The 19,059-nt window shown below is 39.5% G+C and overlaps 1 protein-coding gene across 1 annotated transcript in view; it reads left to right on the top strand.

Annotated features, from left to right (window-relative positions):
* The first annotated feature begins 3,492 nt into the window (after window positions 1–3,492).
* ABCB5 (ATP binding cassette subfamily B member 5) overlaps window positions 3,493–19,059 on the top strand; it is an 83,486-nt gene continuing 67,919 nt past the window's right edge. Inside the window, exons 1-4 of the mRNA XM_059712509.1 lie at window positions 3,493–3,545; window positions 5,852–5,909; window positions 7,517–7,667; window positions 15,880–15,934. Of these exons, the coding sequence (XP_059568492.1) occupies window positions 3,493–3,545; window positions 5,852–5,909; window positions 7,517–7,667; window positions 15,880–15,934 (317 nt within the window). The remainder of the gene's footprint in view (window positions 3,546–5,851; window positions 5,910–7,516; window positions 7,668–15,879; window positions 15,935–19,059) is intronic.

The raw sequence follows: 19,059 nt of genomic DNA on the forward strand, positions 1-19,059 counted from the left end.
TCATAATGTTCTTTTCAGATGCTAGACTAGTCAATCACTCTATGTGCTATTCATCACATAACTTCTTGTCTTGCTAGGTATATTAGACAAGGTTCTCCAGAGAAAGAGAAACAATATATTTATATATCCATATATCCTATTGTGTTTATTTACATCTTTATCTTTATACACTTATATAGATATGAGAGAATGGATAGATAGATAAATCTTGATTGATTGATTATCTTAAGGAATTTGCTCCCATGAGTGTGGTGGCTAGCAAGACCAAAATCCTCAGGGCAGGCTAGAAGGCTGGAAATTCTGGCAAGAAGTTGACATCTTGAGTCCGGAGGCAGAATTTTTTTCCTCATCACAGGACCTCAGTCTTTTCTCTTAAGGCTTTAACTAATTGGATGAGGCCTACCCACATTATGAAGGATAATCTGCCTTACTCAAAATCTATTGATTAAATGTTAATCACATCTAAAAAATTCCTTCACAACAATATGTAGACTGGTGTTTAATCAAACATCTGGGTGTCATTATCTATCCAAATTGATACATAAAATCCACCATCACATTGGGTATAGTATATTTTTAGAGCATATATATATATATATATATATATATACATATATATATATACATATACACACTCTGCAATCGAATAGCTTTATGGAGAAGACAAATAAAAATGTTTATGAAATTTGTCTATACTCAGCAATGATCTTCTTACTATTAGTTTGTTCACTTTGTAGCTTCTATAAAATTTATATCTTTCTTCATCTAATTAAAAAGTCCCATGTTTTCCATCCAACCTGTCTATCTTAACTAGGCATCATATTATTCTTATTAACCATGTTTCAGAATTAATGCCACTCAAAAAATTTCTTCCCAATTTCTCATCTGACTTCCCATCTTGGCACATAAACCCAGAACATTTTTTTAAGCAAGAGCCCTTGTAAACAAAATATCTCTTTCTAAGTTTGTATTTTTTGTATCCTCTATAATATTTGCTATGATAATCTACATAGTTATCAATCAGTAAGGATTGGCAGACTGATAGATTATTTAGGCCAAAAAAGAGTTCTATTCTCACATTACCTACTAACTGTTAGATATTACTACCTGATTATCTCATCAGTATCTCACATTTGACATGTTTCAAACCAAACTTCTTTTTCTTCCAAAACATTGGCTGATCTAGAGGAACAAGAAGTAGCCGTCATTGCCAACCTATATCTTCCTCTGTAATAACGACCTCTTCACTGTCCCATGCTCTTTCATCTTGTGTTCCTTTGTCTCATGCACTTTTATCTCCACCTGCCTGGGATACTCTTCTTGATCTTTATATGTCACTAGAGGACCGGTGCACAAATTTGTGCACAGGTGAGAACCAGCTGCCCCCCTGATGGGGGCCCATTGGACCAGGCTGGTGGGGGGGGGGGTGGGGGGAGGAGGAGGGCAGGGGCCTTGGAAAGTTGGCTGGCCAGCCCTGTCCTTGGTTGGGGTATTGGCGGCTGATTGGGGCCCGGATCAGGCTGGTTGGCTGCTGCAGTGCATGTCATAGCCATTCTGGTCGTTCTGCCGTTCTGGTCACTGGGCTTTTATATATATATATGTATATATTCTCTTTGTAGTTCCACTTTCACCTTAAACACTATCTTCTAGAAGAGGTTTTCCCAGACTGAACAGGAGAATCAAATCTATCTTTTTATTTTTATAAACTAATGGCTTACATATCATATAAGCTCAACACTTTTTCAATGAATTCCTGAAGGAATAGATTAAAGAAATATAATACAGTAACTAGGAATCTATAATAATAAAAGCATAATATGCTAATTAGACTGGACATCCTTCTGGATGAAACCAGGGCTGCGAGGGAAGCCCAGGTCCTGGGTGCCAGAGGGAAACCGGTGTTGGCAGCCAGGGGAAGGAAGGCCTATTCTTGCATGAATTTTATGCATTGGGCCTGTAGTTGTAATATAAGGCACAATGTATCAACGCACGTAATACAGATACGACCAAATCGCAAAAGGAGGTGATTATTTTCAGGTAGCAACAATGAAGTAATTGAATGAATGCCTTATTTACTGCGCCACTGACATATTAAAGGGATTAATTTTAGTTATTATAATTACTAATTCAGCTAACTAAAAATATTATGGGACTAAACAATAGAAAACTGGGCATACATAAACACTACAGATTTTTTTAAAAGAGTGTTTGTTTGGCTCAGTGAATTTTCTTTGCTCACCTTGTTTCCCGAGTGCAGTATGACATGAAGAACACAATGTGCTTTAGCTGGAAATTAACTGCTGTAATCAGATGTTACAGCATGATCAGAAAATAAGCTTTTTAAAGCATAGTTATGAAAGTGTAGTTAGTTATTTGTTGAGAAGAGAAACCACACATGACTTTGATGTAAATGAACGGATCATGCATTTAACACGGTGAGCCTCAGTTGTTTTTATTTCTTTTTTTGAATATGAATCTTATTATATAATTGTTAACTTCCATAAAATGCAAATGATTGATAGAGTATATTTTATTACTTTTCCTACACATATGTCAAAATAATGAAATGATATAAAGTCAGTGTGGTAATTATAAAGATTTCCTATTTGGAGTTATGACTATTGACTTCTAAAAAAGGAAGAGCATGCCTTCTTTCTCAGGCACTTAAAACTGACCCGTTAGGTCTTATTTCTTCATGAATAAACTTACTATTTCAAAGTGTTGGGGTTTTATTTCAGATGTTCGGGTAAGATTTAATTAGTACTTCTACTCTAGAGTTAAAATGCAGTTTCTCCATATTCTGTATAATGATCTCAATACATGAGGTTAACTCAAAACAAATGAGGTTCAGTCAAAACATCTCTATTACATTTGCATTGAGATGATAATTTATGTAAGTAATTTAGATCTTAAGACAAGCTAAGATTCTGAAGTGTCATCCAAAGGAAGATACATTATACTTAATATAATTATAATGATGAGTGGGTTTTCAAACTATTCTATTTTTTAATAACTTAATTTATATATGGCAGAACCTCTAAATTGCTTACATTTGGTGAACTAGAGAGGCCTTCTCCCTCAAACTACTCATAGGCACTTTTGCATTAATTTTTTAAAGAGAAAACTAAGCATATGATAGTTTAAAGTTTTCATCAATTACAATCAAACCAGTGGCAGAATAGAAATAAAATCCAATGTCCTAAAAAACTATGCATTGTCATGGAATTTTACATTCCTTCTTTTTTTCCATTTCTATCATTTTCATTAGCTTTACATCTAAGCCCAAATGAGACAAGCCATAAATTCAGTGATAAAATCTAAAGATACAAAACCAGAAACTTCAGTTGGGGTGGAGGGGTGAAGAGGCAGCATGATTTTTCAGAAGCTGTTAAGGATATAAATAATGCTTTATATCAGCTAAATGATAAAACTTCACATAGTCATGATATATTTGTTGATATTTTATTTCAGAATAATTAAGTTATAAAGAAGATGGCAGATTATGAAAAAACTGAAGAAATGCAAGAAAATTGCCAGAGAAATAGGTAAATTTTGCTCAAATCCTACATAAAAGTGTTCTACAACTTCATATACACCTTATCCTTTTCACAGCTGTAGCAAAAAATAATATAATTTTTTTCCAAAAATAACAATGCTATTTGCATTTTGCTGTGCTTCTACATAATCAGTGTTACAACTGGTTTAATAGTAATTTTAGGAAATGAATAGCTACAGGATTTATTGAGTTAGCACTTCAGATATCACGTCTTTGAATTTCTTGTAGCTTACCAGATACATAGAATTCCATTTTAGTTATCTATGGATCCTTCATTCCACTTGGTACATTTAATAAAATAAAATACTAAGTTTTGATTATTTTTTTTATTGAATGGATGTCTGTGTGTATGTGACTTACAAAATTTTTCTTCACCTATAATCCATTAATTTAGAGATTTAAAGTTGAAATGGTTTAAAATTTATTTCCACCTTTACCATAATAATTGGGTTAAATTTCAATGTATAAACTGTGAGCATCGGGTGGACACCTCTAGATTCTGTGGTTCATTAATGCAGGGCTGCAGTAGCCAGAAAGGAAGCTCCCACCATACCTGTACTCATCTTTACTTTCTTTTTTAAAAATTATTATCATTGTACAATCTTTATTTTTATTGAATTTATTGGGGTGACATTGGTTAAGAAAATTATATAGGTGTACAAGTCTATAATATATCATCTGTATATTGTATTGTGTGTTCACCACCCTAAGTCAAATCTCCTTCTATTACCATTTACCCCCCTATACCCTCTTCTGCCTCCCCACACCTACCTTCCCCTCTGGTAATTACCATACTGCTGTCTGTGTCTATGAATATTTTGTGTTTGTATCTTTGTTGTTTTTTACTTCCTCCCTTCATCTTTTTCACCCAGCCCCACAACAATCCCCCAAACTCCTCAGAAAGCTGTCAGTTTATTCTGTATCTATGAGTCTTCACTTTCAACTCTTGTCTTTTAAAAGACTACCTAAGGCACACCCATTTAGCTCAGTCGCTAAAACATGAGGTTCTTAAAAGACTACCCAACAGCTCCTTTCAAGGCTTTCCATGAAGGTCGATAGAGACAGAAATGTTTTCCTGAAACAAAATTTATCAAAGAGAGCTTACTGGGTCTTAAACTTTAAAGTCTGTGTTTGGAGTTGGTGAAGGTCTTTATGATCTTAAAGCACTTTTTGTCATCTATGAGACATTGCAGAGAAAATTGGCCTGTATATAAGTAAATTAACCTCAGGTGGAATAGAATTAAGTAGCTTCTCATTTATTTTATAATAAAATAAAACAGAAAATAATAAGTATTGGTGACTATGTGAAGAAACCTTGTTCATGATTGGTAGGAATGTAAAATGGTGCAGTTGCTATGGAAAACAGTATGATGGTTCCTTAAGAAGTTAAAAATAGAATTGAAAGCAGAAATTGAAGTTATATTTGTACAGCCATATTCATAGCAGCATTATTCACAGTAGCCAAAAAGTAGAAGTAACCCAAGTGCCCATTGATTAAGGAATGAATGAATTGGTTTAAAAAAAATGTGGTATATACATACAATGGAGTAATATTCAGACATAAAAAGGAGAATTCCAACATTTGCTACAACTTGAATGAACCCTAATGATATGCAAAGTGAAATAAGCCCATGAGAAAAGGACAAAATACTGTAGGATTCCACTTATATGAGGCTCCTAGAGATTCAAGAGACAAAAAGTAGAATGGGTCCACTGGTATGGCTCAGTGTTTGAGCACCAGGAGATCCTCGTTCAATTCCTGGTCAGGGCACTTGCCTGAGTTGATCGATGTTCCTCTCTCATGGATGTTTCTGTCTCCATTTCCCTTCCTATCTCTCTCAAATCAATAAAGACATTTTTAAAAAAAAAAGTAGAATGGTGGTGGGCAGAAGCTGGCAGAGTTTCTGTTTTTCATGATTCATGGTATTCTGTGGATGGTTAGTGGTGATGGTAACACAACAATATGGATGTACTTGATACCACTGAAAAGTACACTTAAAAAGAGTTGAGATGGTAAATTAAATGTTTATGTGTACCTTACCACAATAAAAAAATTCACTCCAGATGTATATCTTCAGTTGTTACTCTAATGTGGACTGCCAGTAACAATTTACTTTTCCAGGGATTATACTAAAAATCTTTGTATTGTCTATGCTTAAATTTGTTTTTAAAATTGCAGTGTTGGTATAATTTGCTACCCTGGGTAAAATTTGACTCTTCAGCACAATTATAACTAGAAAATGTTGCAAATTACATTCACATTGTAATGTTACCTTTTAAACATTTACTTTCCAGAAAACTGCAAGAACAACTGCCCAAAGTAAGAAACCAAGTTGTTGGACCTTTTGAGATAGTAAGTAACATCAGCTAGAAAGTATACATATAAGAAAATTTTAGGGAATTGTCAGTAGTGTATAGAATGTTTGTTTGATAGTTTACAACCCAACAGGTCCACAATAAGGCATGGAAAAAATCAACACAAGAACTAGACAGTAATTCCAATTTTGAGAGGAGGGAGTGTGTGCATGTGTGTATGTGTGATACATAAATGTTATCAGAGGATATTTCTGAGTGGTATCCTCTATAATAAAGGGCTAATATGCTAATTAGACCGAACAGCAGAACAACCATCCGGACGACCTTCCAGACGAAGCCAGGGCTGCGAGGGCCAAGCCCCTTGCACAAATTTCGTGCATCGGGCCTCTAATGGAATTATAAATGAATTTTACTATTTTGTTTACATTTCAGTATTTTCCAGTGATATTGACAAAAGTTGCTTTTATTTTTAAAGTGGTATAAATCCTTTTAAAATAAAAAATAATTATCAAAATATTTTCTAAAGGTTATGTATGCATCAGAGTATGTTTCAGCACAATTCTTCAGCATTATGATTAAGGAAAATTTTCAGAAATGCATTCTCAAAACACCTCCTCCACTTAATCTAATCTCTAAATCAACCTATCAGATCAATATCACTAAAAATACACTTGAAACTACCTATTTTTTCAGAAGTCCATTTTTTAAAAAATCTGGGAAGTAGCAGAACATGAGAAACTTTATCAAGGAGATAACACACTACTCTGGGGATGGTGGAGGAGCAGATACCCTCTTATCTGTAGTAATGAGTACAAAGGTATGGCAGTTAATTCATAAATATTTATTAGTGCATGAATGAAAGGAAAAACATTAAATTTTTTCAGTTTCCACTTATAAAATATGTACTAAGTTCCTGTTATTCAAATCTGATTTTATTTCAATAACATTATACATTTTATTTTGACCTCTCTCAGTAAGATACATAATCCACATTTTCAAGTTCATGTTTTGGCTTTGGAATAATGTTATGGGGACTTGCTATAGAATAGAATGTGAAGCAATCAATATTTGCCTTTCAGTTATTTCTTTCTTCTAAACAGCTTTGCGAATTATTGTAGACCTTAATTTACAGAATAGATGTTGTCCTAAGTAGAAAAAAATCTGAGGAATTTAAAATAAGAATGAAGAATATAATTTATTATATTTGGTGAACTGACTTTTACTAGTTAAGTACTGTTCATTGCACTTAGTTTTCATTGCTATGATGTTGATAAGCCTAGGGAATTGAAGATCATTGTTCATCAATCAAGATATTGTCATTGCAGTCTTTTGAAATATCTCAATTTATTCCAGAATTAACCAAATGGAAGGAAGTTTCTGATTCATATCCACATCTGACCTGACTTGTGTCACAGGTCTACAATTTTTACTGATTTTGCTACTTTATATTTTTCAATATACATTGTAATTCCTTAGAATTGGTGACTATTTTTTTTTTTACTTTATAAATATTTTTCCATTGTTTTATTCTTTTATTTAGTCAATTAATTTATAAAATGACATTTACTTGATGGCAAAAACTGTAGGTTGGGTTTGGGTTTTAATTTTTTACAGCAAAATGCTACCCTCTTATATTTTCCTCAGTTTCGCTTTGCTGAGGGGCTGGATATCACACTCATGATCCTGGGATTACTGGCATCAGTGGTAAATGGAGCATGTCTTCCTGTAATGTCACTGATTTTAGGAGAAATGAGTGATAACCTTCTTAGTGGATGTCTACTCAAAAGCAACACAAGTGAGTACAGTATTTACTTTTCTATATTGCTGGAGACTCAGAGGTGTTAAAACAGTGAGCTCATTATACAGATTATTGTATTGTCATACAATATCTACATGGTATGTATTAAAGTCATTCATTTTTCTATATTGCCAGGGATTAAAGAACAAAAATCTATATTCATCAATATTTTTCAAAGAAACAGAACCAACAGGATGAGTGTGTGTTTGTATACATACATACACACATTATATGTGTGTGTGTGTGTGTGTGTATAGAGACAGAGATACACATATGCACGCACACACACACACACAGGATGTCCCCCCAAAATGTATACATACTTCGAATGATTATAAAATCAGTATTTATTAGCATACAGTTCATTTTCAAAATTTAAAAGAATCTACAGATTTTAATAATTTTCTATCAATGCCTGTTTTCAAATTGATGACCATTTTAGTCCAGGCACTACTGATAACATGAAGCAATGTAATCAATTTATTCAGTATTTGTGCACCCTCAATTCATCAACTGTTGCTGGTTTTGTGCCATAATCTTTATCTTTTATGTATCCCTATAAAAAAAAATGTCTAGTCAAATCAGTTAAACCTGAAAAGGAGTGAAAATTAAGTGAGTTATCAGCTGCTAAAGTGTGTGCATACATTCTGGGGGGCACCCTATCCTATCTAATAAAAGAGAAACATGGTAATTAGCCGTACCTCCACTACCCTTCCCATTGGCTAATCAGGGTGATATGCAAATTAACTGCCAGCCAAGATGGCGGCCGGCAGCCAGGCAGCTTGAAGCGAACATGAGGCTTGTTTGCTTCAGTGACGGAGGACTCCAACGTTCCCCACCTGCTGCTGCTGGCCTCTGAGCTTGCAGTTTGAAACATTGTTACAAATATAGAAGCTAAACAAAACCCCAGAAACCTGCTTTCAGCCAGCTGGGATCTCAGAGCTGGAGTTGAAACAGTGTTTCGATTATAGAACCCAAACAAACCAGATACCTGCTTTCAGCAGCGGAGGCCTAAGAGCTGGAGCCAAGCCTTAGAACTAAAGCTGGCCCAGAATAAAAAAAAAAAAAAAAAAAAAAAAGGAGCGGTTGGGAGCTTCAGTCACCCGCCAGCCTGAAAACAGCCCTCAGCCCCTCACCCAGACTGGCCAGGCACCCCAGTGGGGACTCCCACCCTGAAGGGTGTGTGACCAGCTGAAAACAGCCATCATCCCCTCACCCAGGCTGGCCAGGCACCCCAGTGGGGACCCCAACCCTGATCAAGGACACCCTTCAGGGCAAACCAGCGGGCCCCCACCCGTGCACCAGGCCTCTATCCTATATAGTAAAAGGGTAATACGCCTCCCAGCACCGGGATCAGCGGAGCCACGAGGCCTCCCTGCACCGGGATCAGTGTGACAGGGGGCAGCGCCCAAACCCCCTGATCACCCTGCAGCTCTGTGTGTAACGGGGCGGGGCCACAGCCTCCCTATCTGCCCTGCTCTGTTCATGACAGGGAAAGGCACCCCAACCCCCTGATCAGCCCTGCTCTGTGCCTGATACAGGGGAGCTCCCCAACCCCCTAATCGCTCTGTGTCTCTGTGTGACAGGGTGCGGTGCCCCAACCCCCTGATCGGCCCTGCTCTGTGTGTGACGGGGTAGAGCCATAACCTCCCCATCGGCCCTGCCCTGAGTGGGACAGGGTGCGGTGCCCCAACCCCCTGATCGACCCTGCTCTGTGTGTGACAGGGGGCGGTGCCCCAACTCCCCTATTGGCCCTACTCTGTGAGTGACAGGGGGGAGCTCCCCAACCCCCTGATCGACCCTGCTCTGTGCATGACAGGGTATGGAGCCCCAACCCTCCTGATGGGCCCTGCTCTGTGAGTGACAGGGGGCAGCGCTCCAACCCCCTGATTGGCCCTGCTCTGTGCATGACAGGGGGTGGCGCGGCAACCTCCCCATTGAGCCTGCCTTGAGTGTGATGGGGCGGTGCCCCAACCCCCCAATAGGCCCTATCCTGAGTGTGACTGAGGGTGGCATCGCAACCTCCCAATCCGCCCTGCTCTGTGCATGACAGGGGGCGGCGCCCCAACTCCCCAATCAGCCCTGCTCTGAGCCTGACCAGGGGCTGCACCTAGGGATTGGGCCTGCCCTCTGCCACCCAGGAGCGGGCTTAAGCCAGCAGGTCATTATTTCCCAAGGGGTCCCAGACTGCGTAAGGGCACAGGCCCGGCTGAGGGACCCCCCTCCCCACCGAATGCACAAATTTTTGTGCACCGGGCCTCTAGTCTACACTAATAAAAGACAAACATGCAAACTGACCGTACCTTCGCTATACCTTAAGCCATGCCCACCAGCCAATCAGAGCGACTATATGCAAATTAACCCAACCAAGATGGCGGCCGGCAGCCACGAAGCTGGAGCGAGCTGGAGGCTTGGGTTGCCCCTGGTGATGGAGGAAGCCAAGCTTCCCGCCCCACCCTGGCCGGCTTGGAGCTCCACTCAAGGCTACAAAGTTTCAATTATAGAAGGTAAATAAATCCCAGAATAAAAAAAGAAAAAGAAAAAAAGGAGAGGCTGGGTGCCGGGAGCCGGTCCATGCTTGCTGTTTCAAGGGACCTGGCATATATGGCATACTGTTCTTAATATGTTTGCTCACCTTCTTGGCGCTGTGTTTTAACCAAGCTCACCTCTCCAAGAAAGGTTGAATCCCCAGGTAGGGATTTTCCCCTGAAGTTAGGGAGGGAATAAAACCCCTCAACTAAGTGCCAGGCGGGTAATTAATCACTTTAACTATGAACAATCATGCTTAAGCTACATAATCTTTACTCCCTGGAATGGAGATAAGAAACGCCCTAACCTTTGGAATAGAGATTGATAGGATTGAATCAACTGGTATAAATACAGATGTAACAAGACAGCAAGAGACAGAATTTAGAACACAGAACTTAGGAGACAGGACTTAGGAGACAGGACCAAGAGAGACAGAACCTAGGCACAGAACCTACACGGAACGTTCTCTAGAGACAGAAGGACTTCGCTGGAGAGAACATGGCAAAAGATCCTGGACTGAACCTGACTACAGAAATATGGCAAGAGAACCTCACTAGAACCTAGTGACCGAACCTGACTAGAGATCTCAGACAGAACCTGGCTGGAGAACCTAGTGAGGGAACATGGCCACAGAACCAGGCTGGAGATCCGAAGCAGAACCTCTCTGGAGATCCAGACCAGAACTTGGCTGGAGATCCTGGCTGGAGATCCTGGCTAGGCTGCTGATCAACTGAACACTGTCTCCGTGTCCTTCCTTCTTCGCCGACTCCGTCCACGCCTTTGGGGACCCCTGGACCTGCTGGGGCTGGACCCCGGCAGCTGGGAGCTTCCATCGCCGAGGGGCTTGGCCAGCCTGAAAACGGCCCTCAGCCCCTCACCCAGAATGGCCAGGCACCCCAGTGGGGACCCCCAACCCTAAAGGGGGTGTGGCCAGCCTGCAAACAGCCATCAGCCCCTCACCCAGGCTGGCCAGGCACCCCAGCAGGACCCCCACCCTGATCTGGGACACCCTTCAGGGCAAGCCAGCTGGACCCCACCCATGCACCAGGCCTCTATCCTATATAATAAAAGGGTAATATGCAAATTGACCCTAACAGCAGAGCGACTGGGACTGACTAGTCACTATGAAACACACTGACCTCCAGGGGGCAGATGCTCAATGCAGGAGCTGTCCCCTGGTGGTCAGTGCGCTCCTACAGGGGGAGCTCTGCTCAGCCACAAGCCAGGCTGATGGCTGCCAGCACAGTGGTGGTGGCGGGAGCCTCTCCTGCCTCCTCAGCAGCACTAAGGATGTCCGACTGCAGCTTAGGTCTGCTCCCTGCTTGTAAGTAGACATCCCCTGAGGGCTGCCGGGCTGCCAGAGGGATGTCTGACTGCCAGCTTGGGCCCGATCCCCCAGGGAGCGGGCCTAAGCCAGCAGGTGGACATCCTCCGAGGGGTCCCAGACTGCAAGAGGGCATAGGCTGAGCTGAGGGACCCCCCTCCCCCGAGTCCACAAATTTTTGTGCACCGGGCCTCTAGTATATATATATATACATATATATATATATATATATATATATATATATATATATACACACACACACACATATATATATATATATATATATATATATATATATACTAGATACATATCAACACTAATAAAAGAGAAAAATGGTAATTGGCATACGACGATACCCTTTTCATTGGCTAATCAGGGCTATATGCAAATTAACTGCCAACTAAGATTGGCAGTTAACTACCAACAAGATGGCGGTTAATTTGCATATGTAGGCACAATGCAGGGAGGCGAAAGGGAAAGCAGGAAGAAGCCCCCTGCCACTGACAGTGATCGGAAACCCAGGGGGAGCTAAGAGCTGGGGGGCAGGGCAAAGGCGGCCCTGGGGCCGCCTTTGCCCTGCCCCCCAGCCATGATCGGAGAATAAGGCGCCTTTGCCGCCCTGGCCAGTGCTAGCAGGAAGTAGGGGTGGAGCCAGCGATGGGAGCTGGCAGTCCCAGGAGCTAGGGGTCCCTTGCCTGGGCCTAAAGCGAAGCCCACGATCATGGGGCCGCTGCAGCTGAGGGTCCCCGCTGCCCGGGCCGGACGCCTCAGCCAGAGGCATCAGGCCTGGGCAAGGGGCCGATCCTGCGATTGGAGGGTGATGGGGGTCAACACCTGAGGGCTCCCAGTATGTGAGAGGGGGCAGGCTGGGCTGAGGGACACTCCCCCCCACACACACCCAGTGCACGAATTTCGTGCACCGGGCCCCTAGTATATATATATATATATATATGTGTGTAATAGTATACATATATACTAGATATATATATATACATATATATGTGTGTGTGTGTGTATATATATATATATATATATATATATATAGAGAGAGAGAGAGAGAGAGAGAGAGAGAGAGAGAGAGAGAGATGAGATTTTAAGGAATTGGTTCACTCAATAATGGAATCTGGCAGGTCCAAAATCTTCAGGGTGGGCCTGCAGGCTGGAGACTCATGAGAGAACCAGTGTTGCAGTTCAAGTCCAATGGTCATCTATCTGCTCATCCTATATAATAAAAGCCTAATATGCTAAGTGTCCCTCACCCAGTTGGCCGTTCAACCAAAGTGTAATATGCTAATGATATGTTAAGGCCGCTCAACTGCTTACTGTGACGTGCACTGACCACCAAGGGGCAGACAGTTGACCAGTCACTATGACATGCACTGACCACCAGGGGGCAGATGCTCCGACCAGTAGGTTAGCTTGCTGCTGGGGTCCTGCCGATTGGGACTGAGCAAGACAGGCTGGACATGCCCTGGAACCCTCCTGAGGTCCCTCCCCAGCTGGCTAACCTCCCACGTCTCTCCCCGGCCCCGATTGTGCACCGGTGGGGTCCCTTGGCCTGGCCTACACGCTCTCGCAATCTGGGACCCCTTGGGGGGATGTTGGAGAGCTGATTTCAGCCCAATGGTGGAACGACCGGTCACTATGATGCACACTGACCACCAGGAGGCAGACGCTCAACATAAGAGCTGGCCCCTGGTGGTCAGTGCACTCCCACAGTGGAAGCACCACTCAGCCAAATGTCAGGCTCACAGTTGGCAAGCGCAGTGGCGGTGGCAGGAGCCTCCCACCTTCACAGCAGCACTAAGGATATCTGACTGCTGCCCATGGGGAGCAGGCCTAAGCCATTGGTCAGACATCCCCTGAAAGCTCCCAGACTGCAAGAGGGTGCAGGCCGGGCTGAGGGACACCCTCCTCCTCAGTGCACGCGTTTTGTGCACCAGGCCTCTAGTGATATATAAAAATAATCTGAGACAGGGAGAAGGAGGTCTGGGGGGTGCGGGAACAGACTGGACAAAATCGTACACATATGGACAAGGACAGTGGGGGCGGATAAGGGCAGGGGGGGGGATAAGGTCTACACAGTTAATAATTTTTTGATATTTTAATGGGAACCAGGTGTAGGGGAGCTATGGGTGGAAAAAGAGGAACAACTGTAATAATCTTAACAATAAATATTTATTAAAAAAATAAAAAAAATAAAAGGGAAAAAACAGTGTTGATTATATCAGGATTTAATCAAAGGCTTGAGCCATTCCAGGCTATTTATCTGTAATTCAACCTTTAAAAAGAAAAAAAATCAAGAATGGCTAAGTCTTTTAGAGGTCTATTTAGAGTTTCATTAATAGTATATAGACATACATGGCACTATAGAAATACTATAGCAACGAAGCCGAAAAGAACATGCAGAAAAATTATAGTACTAGAAACAAAAAGCCTGAATAAAGATAGGAGGGGAATCTAGCAATCAGGTGTAGAAAAAGTGTTTTTGTGCTTCCTACAATTATAAATATCCTTCATGTATTGTTACCTTTGTAGCATCCTATTTTAGGTTCATGTACTTCAAGGTGACATTCTTTCGATGTAATTTCTATCAATTCTCCTATGCACCAATATAGTGAATATCCACTTTTTTTAATCTGGTGGATATTATAAACATTAATAATTCCCTGATATGTTTTCCCCAAATTATTCAGTAGGTAGTATCCTAATAGCTATTTATTATAACTAGGATAAATGTCTCATTAAAACCTGACTGTCTTTTAGACATAAGCCTAGTTTTATACAGTATACTTCCCTCTGTGCCCTATTTGACTTTAAATACTAATTATAGCCTCTTGTTTTCCACCTGAAGGCTAATCTTTCTAGTGTCCCAATCTTGTTTGAATGGAGTAAAGCCATTGCTTCTACCTCTGTCTTTGCATGTGATGATCTCCTGTCTACACAGTTAATAATTTTTTGATATTTTAATGATAGAAGCTAAATTAAGGATGTCATCCTGTTTGTTAAACAAAAGAAACAGCCAATTCACTGAGCAAATATTTATTGACTGCCAACTATGTCTCTCTCTCTCTCTCAAAATGAGTGTATGAAGGAGGAAAGGAAGGAAAAACCACGCAACCTAAGGCAGTATCCTTGAGAGTATTTCTTCTGTTAGCGCGACTCGATAATTGATCACCTTACCAACTTTAGATAGGCTAGGCTAGGCCAAACATATTGATATTGCTTGAATTTCAATTGTTGTTTTTGTTTAAGGTTTCTCCAGTTTTTCTGAGTTTCATTGTGGAATATACAGTAAACCTTCTAATATTGATTTTCTTGGGGATAATAGAGGAGGATTATTTGCTCCTACAAATGAAAATATAAATGTAGCTATAATTGATCAGGGACCCATTTTTGTGCCAACACTGAGCTTTTGTACATGCTACCTCTATTAATATAATCTCCAAAATGAGATGATGCCATTTTTATGTGATTCTGGATACCACTTCTAGAAATGTTTATTATTTTTATTAACTGTTAATCTCATTAAAACTTTATCCTAGGTTTTGATACTTCTGTGTCAATTCTGAAATTTGGAATAGCTGCTTTAAAATTGTTTCCTGCCATAACTTTATAAATAGATTGAGAGGAAAATGATTGTTTGCATATAAATAATGATCATAGACAAGCATTATTATATGTGAGATATTTTGGTTATGTAAGTGATGAAGAGTCATGATGTTTGTAATTCACTTTAAATTTTTATTATAGAGGTTTAAGAAAGAATATAATAATAGTAAATATTGACCACTGTTTTGTGCTGTTGATGAAATCATGATCTTGGTATATTAATGTTTGATATCTTTTTTACCAGATGATAGAAATAAAAGTTTATATAGAAAGTTGTAACTCAAGGAGTATTTTAAATACTGTTTTATTATGTTGCTATCCTTGTTATACTCAACATATTTCAATGAACTTTATTTACATTTTTCCCATGACTACTGCTTCTAGAACTACTGCTTCTAGTTCTTGATTTTCTTGGACTTTCTAAATCATTCCTTATGGTATCTCAAACTGAATTCTAAATGCATGTTCTCAGCAATAAAGGAGAGCTTTATTACTATTAATTACACAATTCTTGCCTGAAATCAAAGATGTCCTAAAGAATTCTTTCCAAGTATGAGTTTCATGGTTAATATCAACTCATAATTTTTCACATTGCATGAGCACTTCTTGAGACTAGAGGTAATTATTTCAAATTTTATGTTAAAGTCATTAAGTTTCTTTTCTTAAGAATGCACTATATTTGGTTTGGAGAGTATGGCCAATTATAAATTAATTGCTTTTATAATTTGAAAAACTTTTTTACAGCAAATTATCGGAACTGTACCCAGTCTCAAGACAAGCTGAATAAAGATATGATTGTGTAAGTCAAAAAGAAATGTTAATATCATGGACATTGCATGCTGCTTTATTCAATATTTATGAGGAGAACTGAAAAGTTTGATCATCAACATGACATATAAGGGATTAAAGCAAACATATCCTCTGATTTTGTTAGGCATATAAAATATTATTACATTTTTTTTCTATTTGAAAGTTATGTAGGTTCATATGCTTTAAGTTTTATTTGACAAAATTACCATCAATAGAAAAGTTGTTTTAGTATTTGCATTTTTACACAACTTTTGCCTCCTAGAATGGAAGGTACATATCCTAGAGACTAAAGGACTTGTTTTTCCTTTTTTTAAATTATTTTTCTTAAAGATCTTATAGAAAAAAATGCCACTTCTATAGAGTTTAAAAAACAAAAATAAGTGTGCAAAAAATAGTAAAAATAGTTGTAAAATGGTAAAATTGTATTGACTAATTTTAGAAACTATTTCAGATTATTATAGTTCTTTTTAGACTAAAAATTGTAAAGACTGAAATAAGTAACTTATAAGGACATTTTTTGTTAGTAGTTTTATGTATTAAACAGCATGCTTTCCTCTCTCACATACACGGTGTCCAAAAAGTGTATACACACTTTGAATGATTATAAAGTCAGTGTTTATTAACATATAGTTCATTCTCAATATTTAAAATGCCTGTTTTCAAACTGATGATCATTCTGGTCCAGGCACTGCTGATAACTCAACGCAATGGAATCGTAAACATCAATAATCATTTTGTCTGTATTTGCAAGCCCTCAGTTCATCAACTGTTGCCATAAACTTTATCTTTTATGTATCCCCATAAAAAAAGCCTAGTGGCACTTTAGGATAAATTTTCTTTGCTCAAAGCTTAGTCTGGTTTCATTCATTATTTCAAATCAGTTAAACCTGAAAAGGAATGAAAATTAAGTGAATTATCAGCTGTTAAAATGTGTTTACATTTTTGGGGGGCGGGGGAGACACATCATATTGAGTTTGTTAGTTAAAGAGACACTACTGTACAGGGTATATTCACTGGATTTCAGTAGTATCTCACTAAAACTATGAGTCCTTCCTATATAGACCAAGGTGATTTTTTTCATGTTTTCACCCAAGGGTGAAGCCTCTATGTTGCACGATCCCAGGGGATACCTATCACATCACAGTGACAACCTCTAGGCCATCATTCCTTTTTTTAATTTTTAAAAACATTTTTTTAATGATTTTAGAGAGAGAGGAAGGGAGAGGGATAGAGAGATGGAAACATCAATGAGAGAGAAACTTCATCAATTGGCTGACTCCTCCACACCCCCTACTGGGGATTGAGTTCGAAACCCGGGCTGACCAGGAATTAAGCCAGTGATATCTTGGTTCATGGGTCAATGCTCAACCACTGAGCAACACTGGCCTGGCATGGCTACATCCACGTTAGCTAGGCATGTTATCACTCTATCTCTGTCTCCATCTCTGGAATGCCAGTATAACTTTTTCAAATGAAAGTATTAAACAATTCTGAAAGGAGATATGTTTAAAAATACTAATTTCTGCCCTGGCCAAGGTGGCTCAGTTGATTGGAGCATCATCCTGTGCACCAAAAGTTTGTGGGTTTGATCCCCAGTCAGGGCACATACCTAGGGTGTGGGTTTGATCCTGGGTTAGGGACCTATGGAAGGCAAACAATTGATGTTTCTCTCTCTCTCTCTTTTTTCCTCCCTCCCTTCTTCCCTCCCTCCCTTTCCCTCTCTCTAAAATCAAGAAAACCTATCCTTGGAAGAGGATTTTTAAAAATACTAATTTCTGCTAATAATGTAAGAGCCATACTCTAGATTTCTTATTAGGGAAACCTAAATTTTTACATTTAGTGCACTTCATTTTTTCTCATGGAGGCTTAATTTTGATTATTTTATAGGTTTTAGCAAAAATTCTCTCAGTTGAGAAGCATCAATTAGACCATCAATCCTCAGAGGGAAGGTAGGGGAGGGTGGGGGTAAGGGGGTGAGATCAACCAAAGGACTTGTATGCATACATATAAGCCTAACCAATGGACATAGACACCGGGGGGTGAGGGCATGAGTGGGGGATAAAGACACATGTAATACCTTAATCAATAAAGAAAAAATAAAATAAATTTTCTCAGTCAAATATTGTGATAGGATATATATATATATATATATATATATATATATATATATATATATATATTTTAATTCCAATTTAATAAATTTTGGAAAAGCAAATGTAAAACGACTTGGGCTTATAAAACCAGAATTTGCAATTATCTCTGAATAGTCAAAGACAAATCATAAAACCATTTTGATTACAAATCCAAAGCAATTATAACTGTTACCGAACCACTTTTATTCCCCCAGTGAGATTACAGTTGTTAAATTGTAACCATTCCCACTGTTACTCACACTCCTTCAGCTCCTTCTCCTAAGACAGTGTTTTCACACCCAAGTCATATTGCATAGACCAGGCACATTTTTCCTTTCCCAAAGCTTAGCAAGATCTCTCCTTTTGACTTAGACCAACACCTTCTATTTAAAAATAACTCCTCTTCCCCCAGTGCCTAAATCCACCCAAGTCTTCATCCTCCATAGGTTGTCTCCCCTTAGTCCCAGTTCCAGTAGGACAGGTCCTCCTCTAAAAGCATCAGTGAGGCCCCACCAGTCACACATTGGCTCCTGCCTACACCAATGCCGACTGGGTTCCTAGTTGTCCAGCACCTTTATGCCCAAGAAAGTTATTGTGTTCTCCTCTCTCTCTTCCTCATTTCTTGCCACTATTCTCCTGCCTTTTCATGACATCTATGACAACAAAATATCTGGTTATTCCTAGTCCTTCCTGTCTTGCACAACCCTTCATTGATAACCAAGAGACTGTAACTATCATTGCAATGCTGAAAATCTCTTGGTCTTTTCCCCTCTCAATCTGTATCTACCTCAATGAAACAGAGTCTCTTCTAAGAGTCAGGAGTCTTAAAGCAGTGACTCCTCTCTGCACACGCTCTGCCTCCTAACAGACCTACTTAATAAGAATCTGTAACTTTAAGATGTCCGCTGTTCTGTAAGATCTAGTCAGAACACCACAGCCTCTATCAATTGCAAGCCTGAGGGAAGATGCCAGGCACATCAAT

This window comes from Myotis daubentonii, chromosome 10, assembly GCF_963259705.1.
Source record: "Myotis daubentonii chromosome 10, mMyoDau2.1, whole genome shotgun sequence".
Taxonomy (NCBI): domain Eukaryota; kingdom Metazoa; phylum Chordata; class Mammalia; order Chiroptera; family Vespertilionidae; genus Myotis; species Myotis daubentonii.